This window comes from Mus caroli, unplaced genomic scaffold (assembly GCF_978045245.1).
Source record: "Mus caroli unplaced genomic scaffold, Mus_caroli_1 scaffold_13, whole genome shotgun sequence".
In the NCBI taxonomy this organism is placed as follows: Eukaryota; Metazoa; Chordata; class Mammalia; order Rodentia; family Muridae; genus Mus; species Mus caroli.
Genome location: NW_028227268.1, coordinates 42041020 through 42065980, shown reverse-complemented (window position 1 = coordinate 42065980; position 24961 = coordinate 42041020). Strand labels below are relative to the sequence as shown.

Genomic DNA, 24961 nt, shown 5'->3' with positions numbered 1-24961 from the left:
CCTCTTTGCCATTAGGAAAACTTAGTGACCTATTCCAATATTCAGCATAATTTATGACCAAAGTTCAAGTATGGCTTGGGCTTTGATACAATAATAATGATAGTAGTGGAAAGACACAATGATACCCCAAATAATTTGTAGGAATTATTCATATGCATAGATTTGCAAGTGTTTGACAAGGCACAAAAGTAGGATTTGGATCATGAGGCATCAATTGCTATGAGAACCCTCTTCTGAGACACAATGTAGGACTCCTTACTGCAGGACAGAACTGAGTGGTTGGTGGGGTGGCCCACTCTAACTTGGGCTGAGCAAGAAAGCACATAAAGAACAGAGATGGAAAGGCCTGTCCAGTGCCCATGCTGCTGATGGGGCTGCAAGGATAATGCAGTCCTGCAGCGATGCCTTGGAATGGAAGTGTGGCCATGATTCCAGGGCCTTCCCCTTATCACCATGAATATCCTCATGAAGAATAAACCATGCTTACAACAATGTGTGGTTACAATCTATTCTCAGGGACAGAAGAGCTGTATTTTGTACTGATTATCTTAAAAACAAACAAACAAACAAACAAACAAATTATCACTTCTAGTTTTGAGAACTTTTCAAATTGATTTTAAACATGGTACTGTCATTTATTTTTCCTTCCTTAGAATGATCCATGGTAACCTGGGGCTCTAATGGGCAATCAGAGCCAAGGAGCACATAGGGAGATGAGAGTCCACACAAGGAACCCAGAGCTTGGCTTCTACTCCCCTTCCTTTGGTGAATCCCCCCATCATTCAACTGTGGACGTATGTGAGTGATCCACCCCCTTTCTCTCCACAGTCATAATTTCCTTCTCCAATCCGACATGGACCCACTCCTAAATGTTCACCCCCAATGTTAGACTCCTCATTCCCTATGCACTGACACTGGACCTGTACTAATACCTGAAAGACAATGTGGTTAAAGTGGACACACACACACACACACACACACACACACACACTTTAAATATTTATTTTGAAGGCAAACTTTCACTACAGTGTTCAGGTTGGCCTCAGTTCACTACATAATCCAGAATGGTTTTCAGCACCTGATCCTTCTGCTTCGGTCTCTTGAGGTAGTTGGGGACTCAGGCATGTGCCCAGCCATGACTGAGGTGGGAAGTGTTTTCCTGTCTTTATCTTTGGTTTTACTTTCAATGTTTTAATAATAAAATATTTAGGCTTAATATTGCCATATTTACTTCAAGATTAAAAACCCCTTCGGGCTACATTTGGAGGCCCCCTTTGTACCCAGTTTGCCTCACTAGAGGAGGCAGCCATTCCATTGTTCTGAAGTTAGTTCTTCCCAGAAGTAGATGCAAGATGAGGGCTGACGAGTGTGCATGGCTGATCTGGGAGGACAAGGGAGAGGGAGCTGGGTCAGGAGAAGAAGGCAGTCACTCCTGTGGGCACCTGAAGGTTGTTCTGCAGGGACGCTCTGGAAAAGATCTTGGTGACACAGGACGGACCTGGGGTATGATACTCCATGCCCACTGCTCACTGTGTTTCCAATCTATTTGAGAGGGCAGGGGCTCTGGCTGAGGGCAGCTTCTTGACAAAGATGATGGCTGCTGAAAATTATGATATGTGCACAAAAATGTCATGGGATACAAAGTGACATAGGTAGAATCCTGAGAACATCTCCAACAGTGGGGATCCGTTCCTCAGACGTCTACTTTCCTAGAGCAGTTAGATATCGTCCTTCTTTATGATATTGTAACTGTCAATGCCACTAGCAATGATTATGGGAAAATGACTATAAATGTAAACAGGTTTTAAAAATTTTATTTGTAGTCAATGCAGAAAGGGAAGATGTGGTGAGAGACGTGGCTCAGTCATTAAGAGCACGTTCCACTCTTGAAGATCTGAGTTCAGTTCTCAGCACCCACACTGGGTGGCACACAACCACTGTAACTCTAGCTCCAGGGATCCAACTGCCTCTCTGGACTCTGTGGGCACCAGCATGTATACACATATATTTACACCAAGATACACACATATACACATAATCAAACAAAAACCAAAAAAAAAAAAACTTTAAAAACAATTAAAAAGGAAGACACCGGTTTAAAGAGTTGTTTAACTATTTGTTGAATTTATATCATGAACTTGATGGGTTCCCCTTAATAAAAATAAAGGCAAATAAACAAATCACATTCGATTCTTTTTGCTTGCGTTCATACCTCCTTAGACTTTGACAAAATATAATTTTCTCCCTTGTCTACTCTCCTTTCTCTCCTGCTCTGAGTCTGCAGGCTGTTAGGCTTAAATTGTGGCTGAAAGATTTCAGGGCTTGGCTAAGAAGGTTATACACCATCTAAAGTCTCTTCTCAGCTGCAATTCATTGTCCTTTCTGTTGCATTGAGGTGTGTGTGTGTGTGGTAGGGTTGGGGGCGATGGAGGGGCACCACCGTGAGACCAATCTCAGCCCTAATGGCACTGGCTAACCACAAATGCACAGGTCACTCAGCAAAGCCAGGAATGCTTTGGTTGTCACTGTTCCTTACTACCAAAGGACCTCAGAAGAAACCAAAGAAAGCCACAAAACAATAGGTTTCCTATTTCTTTTTGCAGAGACCAAAGGGATTTAAAATAATCTTTAAGTAATACTTTTCACAGACCCCGGCACTGGGTAAACACAGACTTCCCTATTTAAGAACGAGCAGGCAGAAAAATTGCCCCACAGATTAAGAGACCCAGAAGTCCAGTAGCTGCTTCTGAATCAGAACAGTCACTGTGTAAAACTAACACTGTTACACAGGGAAAACATGAGCCAGCTGTGGTGGAGCACACTCGTAGTCCTGGCTGTTCTAGAGGATCACATCAGCTCATGAGTCCCGAGACCAGCAAGGCCCAGGCGCAAACACAATAAAAGTGATGTTTCACACTGAGATGCAGGAAGATACATTTCATGAAATTTCAACAAATATCATGTTTCAGAAGTGATTGTAGAATTTGAAAGCCTAGGTATAATAGTGAACTATAGAGTGGCCTTAGATCAGAAGTCATTCCACTAGCAAATTAATGTAAAATATATTGGTAAAGACTAACTTCTGGGAGCTACACAAAACTCACATTTAAAATAGTAGTAGTGGGAGCTGGGGAGCTGGGGGGCTGGGGAGCTGGGGGGCTGGGGAGCTGGGGAGCTGGAGGGCTGGGGAGCTGGGGGGCTAGGGGACTGAGGACCTGGGGAGCTAGGGGACTGGGGACCTGGCTTAGTGTTTACAGTGCTTACAGTGCAAGTGTGAATCCTGAAATCTGACTCCTCAGAAACCCATGTAAATGCCCAGCAAGCATGGCAGCCCTCCAGGAATCTGAGCCTATGAAGGCAGAGTCAGGGAATCCTCAGAGCAAGATTAGACATATCAGTGAGCTCTGGGTTTGATGGAGAGACCCTACTTCAAGAATAAGGTAGAAAAGGTGACTGAGGATAAATCCTAACATCAACCTTAGGCTTTTACATGTGCATAACACACACATACATGCATACACATATACACATACATACATAAATACATACATACATACACACACACACACAGAAAAAAATAAATGAAAAAGGTAATGTTTCTACAAAGTCATTTTCTACTTGCTTCCATTTTCATAGACAATTTATGAAAGTCAAGCTGTGAGACAGCTCAGTCAGTACAGAGCTTGCCACACAAGCATAGAGACATGAGCTCAGGCTCTAAAACCCACAGATGCTGGGCACTAATCCCATGTGTGCCACTAGCCCCAGCACTGGGGAAGTGAAAACAGGAGGGTCCCTGGGGGCTCATCGGCCACCTAGCCTAGCCTACTTGTTAAGTCTAGGTCAGTGAGAGCCTCTCTCCAAAACCAAGGATGGCTCCTGTGGAATGGCACCTGGGACTGTCCTCTGACCTCCACGTGCACCCGTGCAGACATGTGTGCCCACATGCTCACACAACATTTATAAAAGAAGAAAACACACTACGTGCAAGCAGTTTATACTATGTGTAGACAGTATGTAATATATATCACATACAACCATTGTTCATATCCTTAGAAACTGTTTTAGTTATTCTATCAGAAACTTTGAATCCTCTTATAGAAAACTGCTTTGGTACAACACAAAATTGGTGTAAAATGCCAGGAAGACATGCGATATCCCAAGCCAGAGGCTGCATGTTTCTCCCATCAGCCTCTGTCAGGAAATAGGAGTCTGTATTTGATGCATACTTACGTTGTACAGTGGGATAGTCTTCATCACCTTGTACTGCTTAGTGGGGTCCATTTTATACAGGTGACGGTCAGTGACAAAAATTGCTCGGTCTTCTACCTTACTAAACCGATTCACCTGTAACAAAACCAAACCGATAAGCCATAGTATCTCACGAAGGAGGGAGCCAAGTTGTGTTTGGAAATGGCTAGGTTCAGAGGCGCTGACTGCGGAGATGAAGTCTTAGTAGATGGTTACCACGGATGGCACGTTATGATGTCAAAGAAATGGCGGTTTCCAGATAGTAGAGTTTGGCACTAAAATATTTTAGCTTGTCAGGGAAAACATGGCAAACGTACAACTTGGCAACTAGGAAGATAAAATCTAGACCCCATCAAGGAAGTGAATAGAACACCCAATGATAGGGAGAAAAGGTTCTGTGAATCACGTGTCTGATATGTTTTATCTAGAATATATCAAGAATAATTTAAGGGCTGGAGAGGTGGCTCAGCGGGTAAGAGCACTGGTTGTTTTTCCAGAGGTTCTGAGTTCAATTCCCAGCAACCACTTGGTGGCTCACAACCATCTGTGATGGAATCTGATGCTCTCTTCTCGTGTGTCTGAAGACAGCGACAGTGAACTCATAAATAAATGAACCTTAAAAAAAAGAGAGAAAGAAATCTTAAAAAAAAAAAAGAATTAATTTAACTCAGCAATGAACAGGTAATCCAACGGAAAACACTTATGCCAGAAGCTCTGGGCTGTCTTAGGAAGCTGAGAATAGCGTGTGAAAATGAGAGCGATAAGTAAGGGCTGAAATAATACCACAGAAAATACGAAAAAATGAAAATGATATGAAAAAATATACACATTTCTGCAGCATGTCTTAGACACTGGGACAGAATGCCTGACTTTACAGATAGTTGTTTTCCGTAAGAGGTAAAATTAACCTTGGTACATTGTATAAACTATGGCTACTTATTTGTTAGGATATTCCAGGTAATTTTTAATCAATGTACCTAGATTAACATTTAAAAACACATTTAAAAAAAAGTTATTTCTTTAATGTGTATGTGTGTGCCGTGTGAGTTTATTTATGTATGCCATGTGTGTGCGGGTGCCCTTGCAGGCCAGGGGGTGTGGCTCCTCTGGAACTGGAGTTACAGGCAGGTGTGAGCTGACTGACGTGGGTATTAGGAACTGAGCCTGGATCCTCTGAAGATCAGCATGAGCTCTTATCCTCCGAGCTACCTCTCCAGCCCCAGTGGTTTTCTGAGTGTCCACATTGCCAACGTTCTCAAGCACCAAGAAAGGCGAGCAGATGAAACAAGCACAAGACGCTCCTCCCCCAACAGGAGGCGCCGGAGATATGCTACATGTCATATATGTTCTCTCTACACCACCCCCATTTTTATTTCCAAGATACCAACAAAGAAGTTAGAGGCTAGTCTGAAAACACTGTGCTTTGGTAGGCTATTCAGATAGCTGCATTCAGACAGGCAGGGCTACAGACAATGTAGTAAACTAAAATTCAAACTTAACATGGAAATTTATCTTTTCTCTTTGCTGTGGTTTTAGCCATCAGTCAATTCTCTTACCAGTTATTGTCTAATAAGAGCACATTTTTCAGTCTTCAACGTGACAGCAAGTGTGCCTCTGATGAAAAGAGTGTACACAGTAGTGTGGGTGCTTGGGGATAACTTTGCATAGCCTCTGGTTTTTGCTGGAACAGACAACTGGTACTTCCCAGAAGATCTGAAGCACTGAGTGTGAAGATCTTCTTAGCCGCTCTGCACAGTGCTGGTTTTATGCAGAGCTTTGTAAGAAAGGGTCCCATAGTCTGGTTGGATGGATAAATTGCAAACCACAGCTCTCACTAAGATATCTATAACCCAGAAGGTTACCAAAGGTTCTGAGAATTCTCATTAAAGTAGTATGTTTAACCCAGCTTTTCCACAGTACATTTAATCTACATAATCCTTTTTGAACAAACACCTATTTAACAAAATGAGGTTCTGTGGAAGCCATTCTGGAGACCATTCATCATCATTTTCATCAACCTTACACTATGTAGAACACAGGACTCCTCGCACAGAAACTAAAAACCAAGTGGAAATAATTTCCTTCATCTTTTATGGAATCATTTGGAGAAAAAAAAAACCACATGAGGTGGAACAGAATATACTTTAAAAACCCTGTTATACAATCTCAAAAAAATCATTTGAGTTGAGAAAAAATATCACAGGTCCTTTTTATGATATATAATGAGTTAAAACAAGGGGGAAAAAAGAACCTCAAAGCAGACAGAAGCTGTTCAGAAATATTCTTCATATGAACAAATATTTACCTTCCATTTCAGCAACTCAGATCTTAAAACAAGAATCAGGTAGGTGTGAAAGTCATCAAATCTAACAGCATAAGATCTGTAGAGGGCTTAACTCAGCTCTATCGACACAGAAATGAAAAATTCAACACATATTCTGTGTTCTACACAAATTCAACGGGTGAATCCTGCTTCACACTGTTATGGTATGGGAACACTACTTTTATTTCATATTTATTTTTGCAAAGTGATAGCAAAGCTGGACTGCAGACTCCGAACTAGATATGACTTCACTTTGTTTCTTGTACTCAAAGTTAAAATCCCCACCCCAGGAGAAAAAAAAAAATCTAGTTTCCTGCTTTCTCTAGCGACTTCAAGGCAGCTGTTTAGAGTTCCGGTCATTTCTACAGGGGGTCAAAGATAAAGCTGCTGCAGAGTCAGAACAGAACAGCCTAGTGGTGAGAGGAGCTATTTGCAGTACTCTCTCACCTTAACGAACACTTTATAATAACTGCTGTTAATGGAAAGCAGCTGCTTCAAAATACTCAAAGCACCCGGAGGAAGGCTCTTCGGACGCATATCAAATTTGCCTTGGTGTACCTTTGGGATTAAAAGATTCTAAGAGGACATAATCTAAGCAAGCATGAAGAAGGGTGTTTGTACTAAACTTAGAAATACAGGGCCATCAGCAAGTCATCAGCAGGAATTCTTCAGCGTTTACTCACCAGAATCCAGGGTGAAACTGTCCTCCTTGGAATGAGAAGCACTGCAGCAGGCTTTTCTACAGATGGCTGCATTCTCAGAACCACCTGACTCTTTGACTGTTCTGATTGCCAGATAGCAAGATACCAGAAACAAGAGTGGGCATAACCTCCCTCCCTAGGTGGTGGGTACAAGTATATTCCTGGGTTGTGGTCACAAATAGGAAGTATGATGGAAACTTTTTGTGTGGTTGTGTACATCTGGATAACAAAAGCCTCCTTTTGATTGTGTGATTAGCCTTAAGTATAATCAATAAAATGGAGTTCCTGGGTTTCAGAGCTCAGAACTCACGTCTGGAATGTGGCGACCAGCTGATGATACTACGAACTTTCCTCAATGATATTTGCTTCAGTGTAAGTTGTTGTCCTGTGCATATCACTTGGATTTGAACTCTTCCTCAGAATGTTCAGGCTGCATGTGTGAAATCTGAAGCATTCTGAATGTCATGCCGGCACTCAAGATGGTCAGGGTTCACAGTGTTTCAGATTCTGAATGTCCAACTGTCCTACTGCCTCCGGCTCCCAATACAAAGTCTGCAAACCCCTCGTAATGGGAGTCATGGAGGCTGGCTGCCAAGATCAAGGCCTGAGTAGAAGGCTGAACCCTCTCTCACTCAGGAGCTCTTCCCAGCAACCACCTTCAGAGGGAGGGGAAAAGGCTAAGGCTCGGGGCTAAGCTAATTACCAGCTAGCAGTGGCTTAAACAAGCCTGCCTACAGGATGAAACCTCCAGGAACTCTGGAGTTTGGAGAGCTTCCCGGATGGTCAAAGCTTCCGCGGGAAGGCACAGGGTTTCCCTTTAATGGGGGTGGTTAGACCACTAACATTTATTATGATGGTCAATAAGGTTAGGCTTAAATTTGTCATCTGTCAGTTTATTTGTCCCATTTATTCTTTGTTCCCTGTCACACATTTTCAAATTTGTATTCATTGGGATTTTTGTTAGTAATTTTTTTTTTTTTGACAAATTCTGGGGAGTGAAATTCAGGTCCTTAACATGTTAGGCAAGTGCTCCTCCATGGAGCCCCACACTCTTAGCCTCTTCTCCCTTTCTTTTGGTTTTAAGATCTATTTTATGCAGTTAAGATCTTAATAAATCTTATAAATGAGGTTTATTTTATGTCAGTTTATATTTATCCTGCACTTGTGCTGAAGGTGCATGTGTGGAAGCTGGAGGACACCATTGTGGCCTCCTTTATCTTCTTTCACCTTTCCTTGGGTCTGAGGGATTGACCTCACAAGACACCAGCACTGGGCCGCAAACACCTTTGCCATCTGAGCCATTCCAGTCCAAAGCCACTAACCTTTCTTCTGCAAAGTCTAACCTACTGTTAGTCTTATTGACCACATATTCTCTCACGTTTATAAATGTAACTGTAAATCATTTAAGAGTCTTCTATGTAATTATTAAACATGTCCAATCCTTCCTCAAGCTTTTTGAATATATAAAATAGAATGCTAATAATTGCCTCAATAATCTTGTCTGTATCTTCTTGGACAACTGAGTTTTGATTTCTTTATGACTTCAACGTCTCTCACATTTTATCACTCTGATCTGAATCATACAATGGAACTAAATATGTTTCTTTTTTTAAAGATTTATTTATTTTATGTATATGAGTACACTGTAGCTGTCCTCAGACACACCAGAAGAGGGCCTCAGATCCCATTACAGATGGTTGTAAGCCACCATGTGGTTGCTGGGAATTGAACTCAGGACCTCTAGAAAAGCAGTCAGTGCTCTTAACCACTGAGCCATCTTTCCAGCCCAATATTTTTCTTAAGATCTGAGACAAAGTGCTTTTTCTGAGGTTTTTGCTAACTTTTTGAATTTTTCTTTTTATGGTGCTATATTGACAACAGTACCTTTTGTTAAGCCAATGCATGATTTCATCCATATATGGAATTATGTTGAGATTATTTAATAAGCTTCTTTTTAAATAAAAATTCTTATTTCTTCTGGTTGTATTTTTTAAATATTTATTTTTAAATTACGCATATGTATGTCTGCGAGCACATGTGCCTATTGGAGGCCAGAGGCATCAAATGCCCCTGGAGCTGGAGTAACAATTGGCGAGCTGCCTGACACAGGTGCTAGGAACCAAACTCAGATTCTCTGGAAGACCAGAAGGTTCTCGAACTGCTGAGCCATCTCTCCAGCTCCTGCAAATCTAGTTTTTTGTCCTTTTTTTTTTAAGATTTATTTATTTAATGTATATGAGTACATTGTAGCTGTACAGATGGTTATGAGCCATCATGTGATACACTGAAGCTATCTTCAGACACACCAGAAGAGGGCATCAGATCTCATTACAGATGGTTGTGAGCCACCATGTGGTTGCTGGGATTTGAACTCAGGACCTTTGGAAGAGCGGTCAGTGCTCTTACCCACTGAGCCATCTCCCCAGTCTGCAAATCTAGTTTTAAAAGCAGCAATGATACTTGTGTAAATAACCACTCAATAAAGAGCCGACCCGTAGTTGCTGTGAAGGACATGCATGTAGTAAAACACAGACCCATGGCCTGAAGGACACACCAAAGCTGTTTACAAAAGGAACGCTGATCAAGCTGGGCAAAGTGGCACACATCTGAATACAGTGCTGGAGAGGCAGAGACAGGGAGACAGGAAGGCGCTCCAGCCTACCCTTGGCTACACAGCGATTCTGAGGCCAGCCTTGACTTTATAAGACCCTGTCTCAGAAACATAGATGGAAAAAAAAAAGTTATCCAAGACTATCCTCCTCCCTCAGGGAGGCTTTATTGACACAACTCTAAATTGTCCAGTCAGGCTCCAAGCACAGATGAGGGGCTCCCTGGGCTGCGCCCTGGGCTGCTCTCAGCTGTACGGCACTGCTGGTTTTCACTGAGGCCCACACCTGAGTTTCCTCTCAGTCCTCTCTCTCCAGGATAGTCTGGTTCAAGAGCTACGTACCTTCCGGACGTGACAGGAAAAGAGAACGTTCATATACTTGTCCTTGCGTTTCAGCTCATTAGCGACTGGGACGAAAGTGCCTGAGGTCTGAGGTGTGTCTGGCTTCTGAAGGAACAAGGGAACAGCAAGAGAATTCTTAGACTGTAGGTGCTCCCTCCGTCTACTGCGTGACAACTATACCTACACAGCTTCACATGCATCCTTTCATCTTCCCGCCTATCAAAACGTTAAATTGGGCAGTAAAAGAGAAGAGGAGCTACAGCCTTGAGAATAATATAAAGTTTATAATTAAAAATGGGGGCGGAGAGATGGCTCAGTGATTAAGAGCACCGACTGTTCTTCCTGAGATCCTGAGTTCAATTCCCAGCATCCACAGGGTGGCTCACAATCATCTGTAATGGGGTCTGGTGCCCTCTTCTGGTGTGACTGAAGAGAGCAATGGTGGTATACTCATATGTATAAAATAAATATTTAAATCTTAAAAATAAATAAATAAAAATGGCTGCTGAAGCTGGGTGTGGTGGTGCACACCTTTGATTCTAGCACTCAGAAGGCAGAGGCAGGGGGATCTCTTGTAGTCTGGTTTGCACAGTGAGTTCCAGGACAGCAGGAGCTATGTAGAGAGGCTTCTGAATAGAGGTTGAAGTGGTCAAGCTCTAGAGTATGCTAATATATGTACTATAACCCTTTACAAAGTAGATGATGCATCAAGCAATGGATCTTTTAATTCAGTACCTCAGAGAAATTACCTAGTTTCTCTATAAGGTATTAATTTGCTTCACAGTGCTGAGGCTAGAACCCAGGCCTTAAACATCCACCCCTATTCTGAAAATTCTTAGGAAACATTCTTTCTTTGCAGAGCTGCAGGAATTCGGACTATTCTTCTGGACTTACCGAAGCAAGATAGTTGCCTTCCCAGGCTCTCTGGAGCCCAAGGTCTGCCCTTTGACCTTTCAACATCTCCATGGCTGCAACCTTTGCCCTGACCTGGGGAAGGTCTGATGCAGGTATGGTCTTGATGAGTTGGGATGCTCTCCATCTACAAGCAAATAAACAAGATGTATAGGCTTTAGACACTCATCCCACTCCCCAAAGTGTTTCAAGCTATCATTAAATAGCATGAAGTAACTGTATATTGTGCCAAAAATAAAAAAAGGGAAAATGATCCCAGCACTTGGGAGGCAGAGGCAGGCAGATTTCTGAGTTCAAGGCCAACCTGGTCTACAGAGTAAGTTCCAGGATAGCCAGGGCTACACAGAGAAACCCTGTCTCAATAAACCAAAAAATAAAAAATAAAAAAGGGAGGGGAATGATTATCAATCCTTTACAGAAGTTGCTAAAATATTGTTTCCTGAAGCCAAAAATTTTGTAACAACTTCTTTGTTTGTGTGCTCTGAAGTGACTAGAACTCCGTGGCTTCTGGCTTCTACAATATCAGTTGGGCACAAAACAACCTAATATCCTAAGAGCTCTGAAGTCCAAACCTTCCTGAGTTCAGCACAACCAGCATGATCTGTGTAAAGATTCTAAGGTCTGAACAGTTCAAAGTCACACTTCTGATCCCAAGTATCTTCAATATGGGACACTCAACCTGTGTTTATTATTACATCACATAAACACAGATTCATCATTCATCCAACCATGTCCTAGGCAACATGGAAGTCCAGGTCCTTTTCTGCATAGGGGAAGCAGTGCTATAAGCAAAACAGCCCAAGGAGCCTTCTTCTGGGTGCTTTTAAGAGTAACAGACAAAAACTATGCGGGTGTGTGATGGGGATGAATAGCTACTGTGTAGGGAAACAAGGAAGGAGGGCAGATTGCCTTGGAAGGAAGAAGCGGGTGTGATGGTGCTTACATGGGTGGTTAGGGAGGGTCCTCTGGTAAGGATAGATGATAGGGCCATAAGGAGGAAGCCAGCCATATGGAGGGACCACAGTAAGGCAAGGGTTCTGAGACAGGAACTGTTCAGTGAGTTACCAGGGAAACCTGCGATCCTGAGAAGGTGAAGTAGTGTGGGATAGGGAAAGGAAGAGAAGAGGTCAGAGGGAGAGCTAGGACTAAATGAATCCACATAGTCATGAGGGCATTATTGGGCCTCCGGTTTCTACTCTGCATGAGGTGAGACAGCTCTGGAGGGTTCTGCACAGAGACTAGATGACCTAGGAACCACTGTCATTGCCGTAGGCTAGGGTCAGGAAAACCTGTTGGGAGGCTATTTCTTTAAAACACACACCAGAGGAATGTGCATCAGGCCAGGGAAGCAGTGATGGAAGCAGAGGTAAGTGTGAGTCTAGATGCATTCTGGTGGAAGGGCCAGTGGTATTTACAGATGGATTAGCTTGCTGGGGAAGAGGAAGTGTAAGGATGACTCCAAGGGTTTTATTTGTTTTTGGCATCAGTATCTGCAAACATAAAGCAAGAGTATTCTTGGCTGAGAAGAACAGCAGGAGAATTTTATGCTCCCAGCAACAACTCTGTATCGCAGGACACATCTGTTCTCTTGCTGTGTTATGGTCGGTAGTGCCAATCCAGGAGGCTAAGTCAGTGAACTGTCTTCAATTGAATGAATCGTCAAGGCCAGTGATTCCCAAACTACGTCCCTATGGAACACTAGAATAAGTTTCACCGAAAATAAAAATTTTCCAATGAAATAGCCAAGTAATGAAAGAATAAGAGAAAACCTAGATACTACAGGGACAGGGGATGGATGCCAATATACTGCCTGTGAGGCCTTTTTGGCAAACGAGCAGGTGCTAATGAGAAGCAGCTCACAGTGTGCTCATGCAAGGAGATGAACTCCCAGGAATAGGTTTTATGGCAAGACCCAGAAGATCTTGAGACCTGAGTGGCAGGGGCTGGGAGCAAGGGCAGGAGGTGACAGCTGTAATGAGTCATGGTTGGTAGGGTCAGCCATGGTAGATCACAACACACTAAAGAAATCACAAAGGCTCAGCACTACAGTGTGAGCCCCCCTCTGAATTCGATGGCTTACCAGTGCCCATATGACTCAGACTGCTCTGAGGTCTTTGTTAAAGAGAATAGAAGAGCTACAGTGGTCAAAGTTAAGGACACTGGTGACAAGCAAGCCCCACAGCACTAAGTGACTTCCCCAACAACTGCCCCAGTGGGCCCTGGAGCTTCAGATTATACTGCTGGTAGGAGAGATTTTCTTGACTGTGCTCTTTCCTACCCATGCGCCTGGCCGCCCTGTCTCTGCTTTATTTCCCACAGTGGCCCAAGACAAGGCTCACACCTGACTATGTAGGCTTTCAGCACAGAAGCACACTTGGGCTTCAGGCATCTGGCCTGTTCAGCCATGGTGAGAGCCACATGACTTCTTATTCTGGTCATACAAGCTACAATACATAAGTTTGGCTAGGCAACAACAGCTGCAGTCATAAAGACCAGCTACCTCAGTGACAGGAAAAGGACCAAAAAAATCTTAGCCACAAAACGTTACTGTGAGGAAAAGGAATCATCTTAATACAATTAGGAAGAGCCAGGGGGTCGGAGAGATGGCTCAGCGGTTAAGAGCACTGACTGCTCTTCTGAAGGTCCTGAGTTCAAATCCCAGCAACCACATGGTGGCTCACAACCATCCCTAATGATATCTGATGCCCTCTTCAGGGGTGTCTGAAGACAGCTACGGTGTAGTTACATACATTCAATAAATATAAATAAATAAATAAATATTAAAAAAAACAAAAACAAAAACAAAGCCGGAAGAGCCAGGCATGATAACCCATGGCCACAGCCCAGCACCTGGGAGGCAGAGGCAGAGGCAGAGGCAGGGGGATCAGATGATCCAGGTCATTGGTTACGTAATGGAGTCTGAGTTTAGGTTATGTGAGACTGAGTCTCAAAGGAAGAAACAACAACAACAACAAAAAGTAAACAGAGAAAATAAAATAACACAATTTACACACATGGAGATTCCAGAAAGACAAAGGGAAACCCCACAGTCACACTGGAATTCTTTACCACACATCTCATAGAATTCCACAGAACAAAACATTCAAGACCAGGAGTCCATAAACTACAGCTTGTTTCAAATCTGGCTCAAGGTCTGTTTTTATACTGCTTGTGAGCTAGGAAGAATCTTTTACATTTTTACATGTTTAACAAAACAAAGAGTATGTGAGAGACCATATGTAGCCTGTAGCCTGCACAGCCTAAAATACTGTAGGCCCTTTACAGAAAAAGTTTGCCTGACTAGATGAATATAAATGGCAAGATTCATTCAGGGGGTGGGGGAGGGAAGAGAGAGAGAGAGAAAGAGAGAGAGAGAGAGAGAGAGAGAGAGAAAGGGAGAGAGGGAGGGAAGGAGAGAGAGAGGGAGAGAGGGAGGGAGGGAGGGAGGGAAGGAGAAAGAGAGAGAGAAAGGGAGAGAGGGAGGGAAGGAGAGAGAGAGAGGGAGAGAAAGGGAGAGAGGGAGGGGGGAAGGAGAGAGAGAGAGAGAGAAAGGGAGAGAGGGAGGGAGAGAGCGCGCAAGCATAAGGGAGGGAGCGCACAAACAGTATCCCACGTGTTCATCCACAGTGACCCTTGTGAGCAGGTGGGGCTGTCCTTCCTACTCTTCCCAATCATCTCTGTATCCCTGGAGGCCTGGTTAGTGCCTGCAAAACACCAGGTGTTCAGTAAATATTTGTTGGATGAGTAAATTTAATTTTATACAAATTAATCAGTTCTGGACTTAAAACAAAACATTAGAATTTAAAAGGAAGCCTGCTCAGGCCAGAGTACAATCTGAAATTAATCACAATCATTTATAGTCATCAAAAATTTTAAACAGGGGTATACATTGGTATAGCCACTATGGAAAAATCAGTGTAGAAGTTTTAGAGTTACCAGATGCACACGCTGGGCCACGCCTGGGCCACACCCACAGGCCACACCCATAGGACCCTGCCTCTGACCACACAGATGCCCAACAATGCATAGATAATGGAAATGTGGTGTATTCACACTCGTGCACACACGCGCACACACACACACTACACACACACACACACATACACACACACACTTTATTCAAGTATAAAGAAAAATGAAATTCTGAAATCTGTAGCAACGTGGATGGAACTGGAAAACATTGCACTGCGAGAAGGCAGACTCAGAAGGCAAACATCCATGTTCTTTTTCATATCTGGATCTCAGTGTTCCGTTTTTAGATTTAGACAGTTAACATGGATACCTGCAGAGGTCAGGAAGCCGGAAATGACTGTGGTGGGGTAGGTGTTAGTGGGGAGAGGAGAGTAGGAGAATATGTGGGTCAGGAAAGCAAAGGGGGTGCATGGGGAGCTACAGGGTTAACTGGGGGATGGGCTAACCACAACCAAAGATGTACTACTTTGTAAGCTAATTTAATAAATAAAATAATAAAATACATTTAAAAAGGTAGTTTGAATGAAAGAACCCTGTATGTGTAGAAATGCTATTCACAGAAGATATGCAAAATCTCAGTGCCAGGTATGGGTCACCATCCTATGAATTATCAATGAAGGAGGTTCCAGCCAGTCCCTCCAATAACACAGGCTGCAGCTGATTCTCAAGACTGCCCACCATAATTAGCTGGTGACCCTATTGCTGAAAATACCACATACATTGGTTGCAGGACATAGAGAATGAACTTGGGCCTGACGGGAACCTCCTCCTCCTCCTCCTCCTCCTCGATGGCTGGCTTTTACAGTGCTAGAAGGTGCTAAGCAGGCCACAGGGAGAAAAGACATCAGTGGTCTTACCCAGTATGGGATCCTGCATGCTGCACTATTAACCTGCTAGGCAAGATGTGCCTACTAATCCAAATGGTATGACTATTATACGGAGGCCACCAACTACTTTCTGATTAGATTTGAGGCATTTTCCACAGGAGGGAATTTATCCCTATATACCACTGTAAACTTTGTCAAAAGCCTGTGGCTGGGGAGGCAATAGACCCTAGAGGAGAACCTACTGTTACTGTTTTTTTTTTTTAAAGTCATGTTGTCAAATTGCTTCCTAAATATTTATATTTATACCCATAGGTTTGCTGCTTTCAACTTCAGTCAGAAAAGTTTCTTTTTGCAGTGGGTAGTGGCTAATGCAGATATTTATAACTGGTCAAGAAATGAAAAAAAGTGACTTTGAATGCTCATCCCTGATTGGGACAGCTATACACTCCCTCCTCCCAGGGCTCGGGGAGCACTGCAGAGGAAGGGGTGGGGGGAAGTCGAGCTGAGAGGGAAGAGGAGTCCTGTTAGGCACTGTCTCCTGGGTACCACAGGGCCACTGAACTCATGAGCTGCACAAGGCCACGCTGGTCAGAATGTCACTGTGGATGGAGGGGCTCATGAGGGCCTACCTCTAGCTAAGAAGCTACTGGCAGTTGATGGCTGCAACACATGAGTCCTAATGCACACATGTAATCCCAGTGCTCAGGAATGGGAGGCAGGAAGATCAGAAGTCAAAGGTCAACCTTGCTATATAGCAAGTTACAACTTAGCCTGAGATACATACACACATAAAAGTTAACTAATTTACTCAAAGTTACATGGCCAGTCCAGAGAAAGCCAACATATGAACCAGGTTCTGGGATCTGGATTCCTTATCCCTCTATGGTGCTGCCTTTTACAGTGTGTGTGTGTGTGTGTGTGTGTGCGCGCGCGCGTGCGCCTGCATGTGCACTTGCACTAAAAAAAGCAAAGGCAGAAGTTTGGAAGGGTATTAACAATATTGCTAGAGTGGTTATCTCAAAAGAAAGAAAGAAAACAGGAATGAAGAGTATGGTGGATTTCAACTTTATATATAAGCATATTTCTCACTTAGAAATAAATATGAACTTAAAAGGAGCTTAAGTACTTTTGAAATATATAAAACACCCAGGCAGGAGGTAGTGTTAATGAAAATGTATGAAATGCTCGCCAAGACTGAAGGCTTATACTTTCAGTATTGTGTCTGAGAGCTAAGGCTTGACAGAGTTGTGCCTTTATGTTCTAATTTTATATTTTTATCCCTTTTGTGGGCCCCCTTTTATGGCACTGGGTTGATTTATGGATTGAATTATTGAATCAAGGCCTAGTCCTAGGCAAGTATTCTACCACTGAGCTGTATACCAAGAGCCCCCTCCCCTGCCCCCTGCTTAACCTTTCGAGGTAGAGTCTAAGTTACCCAAACTGGCCTTGACCTTGTGATCCTCCCACTACAGCCCCCTAAGCAGCTATGGGGTTGCACCATCAGGTCTGTATCATATAGTTTTTATAAAGTACAAATGAGATACATATTCATGAGTTTTCTGTCATGTGACTTCTCTATTTTTGCACACAGTCTATCAATGTAGTGTCAACTCTAAAGAAGTCAAAAGTCCAATTCATCATACAATTTGAAGTCAAGCAGTATTTTTTTTGTTTTTGTTTTTGTTTTTGTTTTTGTTTTTTGAGACAGGGTTTCTCTATGTAGCCCTGGCTGTCCTGGAACTCACTCTGTAGACCAGGCTGGCCTCAAACTCAGACATCCACCTGCTTCTGCCTCCCAAGTGTTGGGATTAAAGGCGTGTGCCACCACACCCAGGTCAAGCAGTGTTTTTAAAAGGAAATTATATTAAATGACTACATTAGGGAGCTTCTAGTTTGGTTAATGCCACTAGATGATGGAGCTAAGACAGCACTAGATTTTATCAGCACGTCCTATCTATAGGATCTGCATCCTTGGGTTCAGCTGGCCTCAGATGGCTACTATAGTTAGGACATCAATGGTTGTAACTCTGTTGAACACATGTAGAGATTTTCCTTCTGATTATTCCCTAAACAATACGGCAATAATAACAACCATATACAAAATATTTATATTGTATTATGTATTAGAAATAAACCAAAGTACCACAAACTGGCCGGGCATTGTGGTGCACGCCTTAATCCTGGCACTTGGGAGGCAGAAGCAGGTGGATCTCTGTGAGTTCAACGTCAGCATGGTCTACAAAGAAAATTCCTGGACAGTCAGAGTTATGTAATAGAGAGAGCTTGTCAAAAAGAGAAGAGAAAAGAAAAGAAAAAAGAAAAAAATGAAAAAGGAAAAGAAAAGGAAGAAAGGAAGGAAGGAAGAAAGAAAAAAAGAAAGGAAGGAAGAATGAAAGAGAGAGAGAATGAATTACAGCACTCTTCATTAGGGGCTTGAGAACTTGTGGATTCTGGTGTCTCCAGGGAGTCTGGAGCCACTTATCTGAAGACACTGCATGACCACTGTTTCTGCTGTGTACATGCTGTCAACAAATAAGCTAAAAATATGAGAAGGCAAAGACAGTCTCAGATTCAGGACAGGTCATAGTTGTTTTCTCCCTTGGCTACACTTTAAAGCCACCTAGGAACCTACACGTTAAAGACCTTGGCCCACGCTCTGTTCCATCAAACAGATTCTCTGGTGGGTCCAGGGTGACAGGGCTGTAGGAACTCTTCTAAGCCTCAGGCACAGCTGGCCCAAGAGCCGCTGCCCTGACAGGATCAAGGTGACCTGCGAGTTTATTATGTGTGTTGATTTTAAGAAAGTTATTTATGGTTTTTTGCTAATGACAGGAAGTGGGGACAGCATGCTGGTAGTTTATCTTAAATGTGGCTTAGATCCAGGCATTTGGATGTTGTGGCATGATGCTGTCAAGTGCTACAGGAAAAATATGCTGACAGTTCCATTACTTTGAGAGGTAAGCAGATGCCCTTTGAAAACAAATCGATCAAACTCAAGGCGGAGGGAGAGTCAGGCATCATAACAGCAGAGAGCTGAGCCACTACCATGGCCCAGGATTTGGGAGCATGCTACCAGATAGGAAATGTGGCACTTGCCAACAAGTTCTTACCTATTAAAAATCGACTGCAGGGCCTCCTCGAAACGCCGCAGGACTTTTGGTGGGGTTGGCCACTTCACATGCTTCCCGTAGTCTCTCATGTTCTTGACACCGTGGAATCGTCTGGCCACCTCGTGGATGTACGACTTCACTTTATAGCGCCTGTAGTACCTGATTATTGTCAGAGCTGCCTTGGTCCTCTTGTACCGCATGCGGGCCAGGGTGCCACGCCACACCTTCGTGAGAGAGAAAGGAAACTGAAAACATTGCTGGCTGACTAAGTAGTAGGTGACTTTGGCATTACAGATGGTTCCTCGGCTTAACCAGCTCAGCTGGTAACCTGATTGCAGTAAAAATCAATGCAGGGGTGGTGGGTGGTGGTGTGTGCCAGAGGCACATAGATCTCTGAGTTCAAGGCCAGCCTGGTCTAAAGAGTGAGTTCTAGGACAGCCAGAACTACATAGAGAAAATGTGTCTCAAACAAACTAACATACACTTAAAACCACCACCACCACCACCACCACCACCACCAAAAAGAGACAAAGCCTGTCTATTCCATCTGCTGCCAATAGATGGCGTGAGGAATCACGGACGTTCCCCCTCACCCCCACTCCCTAGCCAATCATAATTTTATAGAGAAGTGTGTGTGGTATTTAAAGCAGTTTTGTTTTAACTTTATTATCACAAAATGAAGGAAACCAAAATGCAAGTATCTGTAGATGGATAAATATTTTAGGAAAGCTGAAGTCAAGTAAGATGAGTCAGAGCCAAATGCCGTTAGCATCTACAGTGCTTCAGAAATGCGGCTTCACACAGATAGCACACCGGTGCTAAGTGGATTTACACGCTCCAGCTTTTCCTAGGCACGATACACTCATTCCTGGGGAGAGGGCAGAAGAGACCATCAGTATCTCATTAAGTTCCCCTGGGCTTCAGCACTCGATAATCAGACAATATACAAACACCAAATCTGTCCAGGCATCACGTCAGAGATACTTAGATCTTTTCAAGCTCCTGTACCCAGGTACTCCTAGTTTACAATCTTTTGAGAACGCCGAATTTAATGTAATCTTTGACTGATGAAGGGCCCTTCTCTGACTCATTCTCTCAATCACTGAATTTGCTTTCTTCCCTACTGTTTCCAGTATGTGCCCTTTTCTGTTCTTTTCTGCCACAGAGGCTCTGCGACCTCAGATGACTAACCATACTCTCTTTGCCGAACGCTACCCCCAGATCCCTTGCTATTCACCTCTGTGCCTTAATCACCCAGTCCTATCCTTAGGTGGCTTGTGTTATTTCTCTCTGGTTTCAACCCCGTGAATTCAGAGCCCACAGTAGGGATGGCTTCTCCAGCCTCCTCCAGGGTTCCTGTAATTCCTCTTGAATCCCCATCTGTGCTCCCTGAATTCTCCTGAGACACACTTGCACCAGCTCCTCCATTTAGCTGTTGTGAGGCTGTCTTCCTGCAGCTGAGTGCTCACTGTGTGCTGGCACATTCTCCCTCTGCAGCCTGTGGCGCGGCGTGAGCAAGCGCACAGATTTGTTTGCAGACCACATGGGAGGAGGTTATCAAGGGAGCCCGATGGGTCAAGAAAACCCGCAATACATAAGGGAAACGTGGTGTGTGAGCAACGTGTGTGATGGCAATCTGGGGTTCACATATCACCAGTACTGGAAGACAATGAGGCAATGAAAACCATCTTGTGCTCTCACGTGGCACGGAACAGAACCCTTTTTAGTCTCAGCGGCTCCTTCCTGTAGCTGAATGTGCTGTGCAGATGGCTGTGCTACGCCCCCACCCGAGTGCTAAAATAAAGGCCCCTTCTTTCGTATCTTGAGAAACCAAAGGGAACACAATTAGAGGGTGGAAGTGTGTGATTCAATTTCTTAGACAAAACACACTTCAAGTTCCCTACTGTTTGTGGCTTTGCTTTTCAGAGGGGGGAGAAAATTGAGATTCTCTGGTGCCCACTTTATACAAAGCCAATCTTCTAATTTCCAAGAAGCATTTTGTAAAGCTTTTTATTAAAACAGTTTTGGTTGGAAACGGTGAAAGCATTCCGGAAGTGCTTTTTAAGGACAGGCTTCACTTGTTCCGTTTGTGTAGCTGGCTTATCTAGATTTTAGATTGTTGAAAAAAATAGTATAAAAAAATGCTTAGCTTAAAAGACAGTAAGTAACCCTTTCCCTGTCACCTGAGCTTACTTTCCCATCCTGCATGCTTGTTCTTCACAAACTATTTTAGCTGCTTCTTCTAGGACTTAATGTCATATCTGCCAATACTATGCATGTATGTTCTGTTCAAATTTCAAAACCTGGGCATTTACCTGTCTCACCAACACTCATCCTGCTGTCACTTCAACAGCTGTCAAAACAGTTTTCAGTGTTTATTATGCATACCATATCCACACACATATGTATTGCATTAAATTATGTATAGCATATAAAATGGGCTTATTGTTGTATAAGGGAGTATGATTATTCTCCCATTACCTTATGTGTTTGCCTTCACTCGTAGTTTAGAACTCCAGGTACAATTTCTAAACCGCTCCTTTACCTTCTTAGTATATCAATGTTCCCTTTCACCAAATGTCACAAAGGCCCACCAAGTAACCAGTGACACTTCTCAGAGCAGCAGGCTCAGCCACAGAATCCTGCTGCCGTCTCCCAAGTGCTGGGATTCCACATGTGAACCACTATATGTCCATGTAAAAGCATTTTAATAAGTTCTGATTTAGAGGAAGATCAGAAATTCTTTATAGTGAGTTCAAGGCCAACCTAGGTTACATAAGGAGACCTTATCTCAAAAATTAAGAAAGAAGCATTTAAATATTTTAAAAATGAGATCTTGTTTCAAAAATAAAAAAACAAAAGTTAGGAAGGCCAGCACCAAACATAGGAGAAGTGGGGTTTTTATAGTCCCCAGACTGCAAGGCTGAGAGGTTTCCAAGGAATGTCATGTAGGAACCTGACAGAACATCCTGTGAGAGCAGAGGCCAGGGTGTAGGGTATAAAACATGCCAAATTCCGGAAAATGAGTTGAGGCAAGGTGGAACTCAAGTTTTCCAGTAAACATAAATGAACTTATTTTGACCTTGTAACAAAATGGCTACTGACCTTAAGATGGGGTTAGGCTGGTTCACCAGAGATTAGAGAAGTGTCCTGGTGAAGTGGTGGGGACAGCATGGAGCACAGAGCCGCAGGAAAGGGCCAGTAGCCTTTTAGGACAGAGGGAAAGCAGGAGCATCCCACAGGGACAGGGTGCCAGGACAGTACTGAGCACACTACCCAGGGCGCCAGGACAGTACTGAGCACACTACCCAGGGCGCCAGGACAGTACTGAGCAAATCTCCACACAGAAGCATGTAATCTATTTATGTCACATTTCTGCCTCCAAATGTGTCCTTATGTTTCGCATAATGAATGTTCCTCCAATGGCTGCCTGATACTCCTCCCTGTCTGTCCCCATCTCCTACTGCCCCTCTTCTTCCTGGCTTGTCCCAGACACACTAGCTTCCCTGCTGCACCCGGAACTAGCCAGGGTCCCTCCCTTCAGGCCTTCATGCTAGCTCTTCCCTGTCTGGGATGATCTTCCAGATGCTACCTGGGTGACTTTCTTACTCTGGGCTTGTTCAGCTGCCACTATCCTGTTCCACTTGTCCCCACTCTCCTTCTCCTGTAGGCGACTCCTCTGCTCCTTGGTCAATCTTGTCTCCTCTCTCAGCACACTCTAACAGACCATGCTGCTGACATGCCGGAGCACTGCTCACGTCCCTCTCTCTTTGCTCACTGCCACGTCTCACGGCTATGACAATGCCAAGGATGCTGCAGTCACTCAGGAGGGAGCTCATCCTTGCTTGTGGAAGATTCCATGAAAGGCACATGGTTCCTATTTCACAGCATCTCACTTTCCCTCAGTGTATGACTCGGCTGGGGACTCGCTATTTGTCAGGGACTCTAGGATGTAACTGTGTCTCTTTGCTACTAGGTTTCTCTGAGTGAGAGGAAGGTATGGGAGATGTGTGTCTGACTTTTCAGTATCTACTCTTTCATGTAATATCCTTGGATTCAGTATTGTGCCTGACCTTCTGAGTCTGATGTCCCCAAGCCCAGGACTTTAAACAGAATGGTAAACTTGGTGAATCTGTGAGAAAGAGAGGGAGCCACCAGCTTCTTGGTGTCCGAAAGGAGCCCCCTTTATGCAGTTCTTACTAACCTCTTTCCTCAGTTGCCTGTCTCGCTCCTCTATGGACAAGGTACCTGGCTCTTCCCACAGCTCTGGGAGATGATTGGGTGGCTTCTGCTGTATGCAGACACCTGCTTGGGGGAATTATCACGTGTTCCCTTCCAAAGGTAGTTCCTGTCTCTTGTCTGCTGTCATGTGCACTGAGGCTCTGCTTGTCCTTGTGGTTTTATCTAAGGTTTAGAACTACCCTGCTGTGTGGGGGCCGGGGGCGGAGAGGGGAGATAGAAACACAATCTCTACCATTAACAGGGGGTTTCCAGCACCATTTGGCTGCTGCATCTTTCCTTTGGTTCATGCTTCCTCAGCGGTCAGGCATTTCAGAGTAATATCTGGCACTCATTACAGGTTAACTGGGAACCTCTGCTTTAGTGTCAGAAGAGGCCAGCTTTCCTTTCTCCATCCCAGAGCCCCACATGCTTTGTTTTTTTTACTTTTATTCTTGTCACCAGCGTGGGTCTGTCTTACGGTTAGTACAAATCACTACCTCATACCTTTCTAGTACTCTCTCAAGTGGGCATTCTTTTGGTTCCTACAACCAGAATTCTTCAAGATTTAGCTTCCTAAGCCTCCATACGTAGGTTTTTCATTTGTTTGTTTTTGTTTTTTCGAGACAGGGTTTCTCTGTGCAGGCCCGGCTGTCCTGGAACTCACTCTGTAGACCAGGCTGGCCTTGAACTCAGAGATCCACCTGTCTCTGCCTCCCAAGTGCTGGGGTTAAAGGTGGACATTACCCTTTTCTGGCCTAGAGACAAGGTTTTTAGAGGGTCTTTCTCCATTTCTATACTCTAAATGCTCATCTTAGTTACTTTGACAGGGTCTACCTGTTAAAGGATGGTAGTGGATACGAGAGAACATTGAAGTCTCAGGTTGAACTTTGAGCAAACCATAAAACACATAGAATTTCTCACAGATAATCACATATTCAATCCAATTTAGAATGTGACCGTCTGATTTGGCCCCTTCTACGAGTGGTTTTCTTGGTGAGTGCACAAGGCAGTGGGGTTCACTGTGGCCCTTTCACACCCACAGAGCATTACACTTCGATCCTGCTCATCCTCCACTGTGTCCCCCCTCTTTCGCTCATTCCTTCCTCCCCCTAAGGAGTCCCCTCTTCTTTCATGTCACATATATCCTATTGTTCTTTAGGAGTTATTTTAAAGCAAGGCTCAAAGACAGAAACATATTCCTCTTCTCCTAAAATATCTGTTTGAGGAACAAAATTAATAAAGGCCTAGTGTGCTATTTCAAGACATTTTTATCAGAATGGCAGGTTAGTATGTATCAAGAAGGTAAAATCTAGTGGATATAATTTATGTTTTTAGTATAATTCCTAAAACATAGCCCCTCAGTATTACATATAAATTAATAATATTTTAAGATGATCTATGAGAAATCTAAGATGAAATGAGGTGACTAAATCGTCAGTCAATAAACCATTTTAAAAAAGGAGATTCAGAAATGTACATGTGAATGGCTATCATCATAAGCTGTCCTGATGAGCCCAACTATTGTTACAGAGTGGGGTGCAGGGTCTGCCTGGTAGAAGAGAATTTAGACATGATCACTGTGGGCAAACAGCTTGGCATGCAAGCATGAGGACCCAAGTTTGAACCCCACAACCCACAGAAAGGCAAATACAGAAGCACAGCCATCTGTAACCCCACTGTTCCCACAGAGATGA

General features: G+C 43.7%; 1 protein-coding gene across 3 annotated transcripts in view; it reads right to left on the bottom strand.

Moving 5' to 3' along the window:
* Window positions 1–24961, bottom strand: part of Myo1d (myosin ID) — a 303674-nt gene that overhangs the window by 100236 nt on the left and 178477 nt on the right. For 2 of the 3 annotated variants that reach the window (XM_021176177.2, XM_085829757.1), the window contains exons 17-20: window positions 19047–19270; window positions 11120–11264; window positions 10226–10330; window positions 4234–4347 (exon numbers count right to left, since the gene is read on the bottom strand). In XM_021176177.2, coding sequence (XP_021031836.1) covers window positions 4234–4347; window positions 10226–10330; window positions 11120–11264; window positions 19047–19270 — 588 coding nt within the window. The remainder of the gene's footprint in view (window positions 1–4233; window positions 4348–10225; window positions 10331–11119; window positions 11265–19046; window positions 19271–24961) is intronic. The other variant, XM_085829756.1, reaches the window with a different exon arrangement.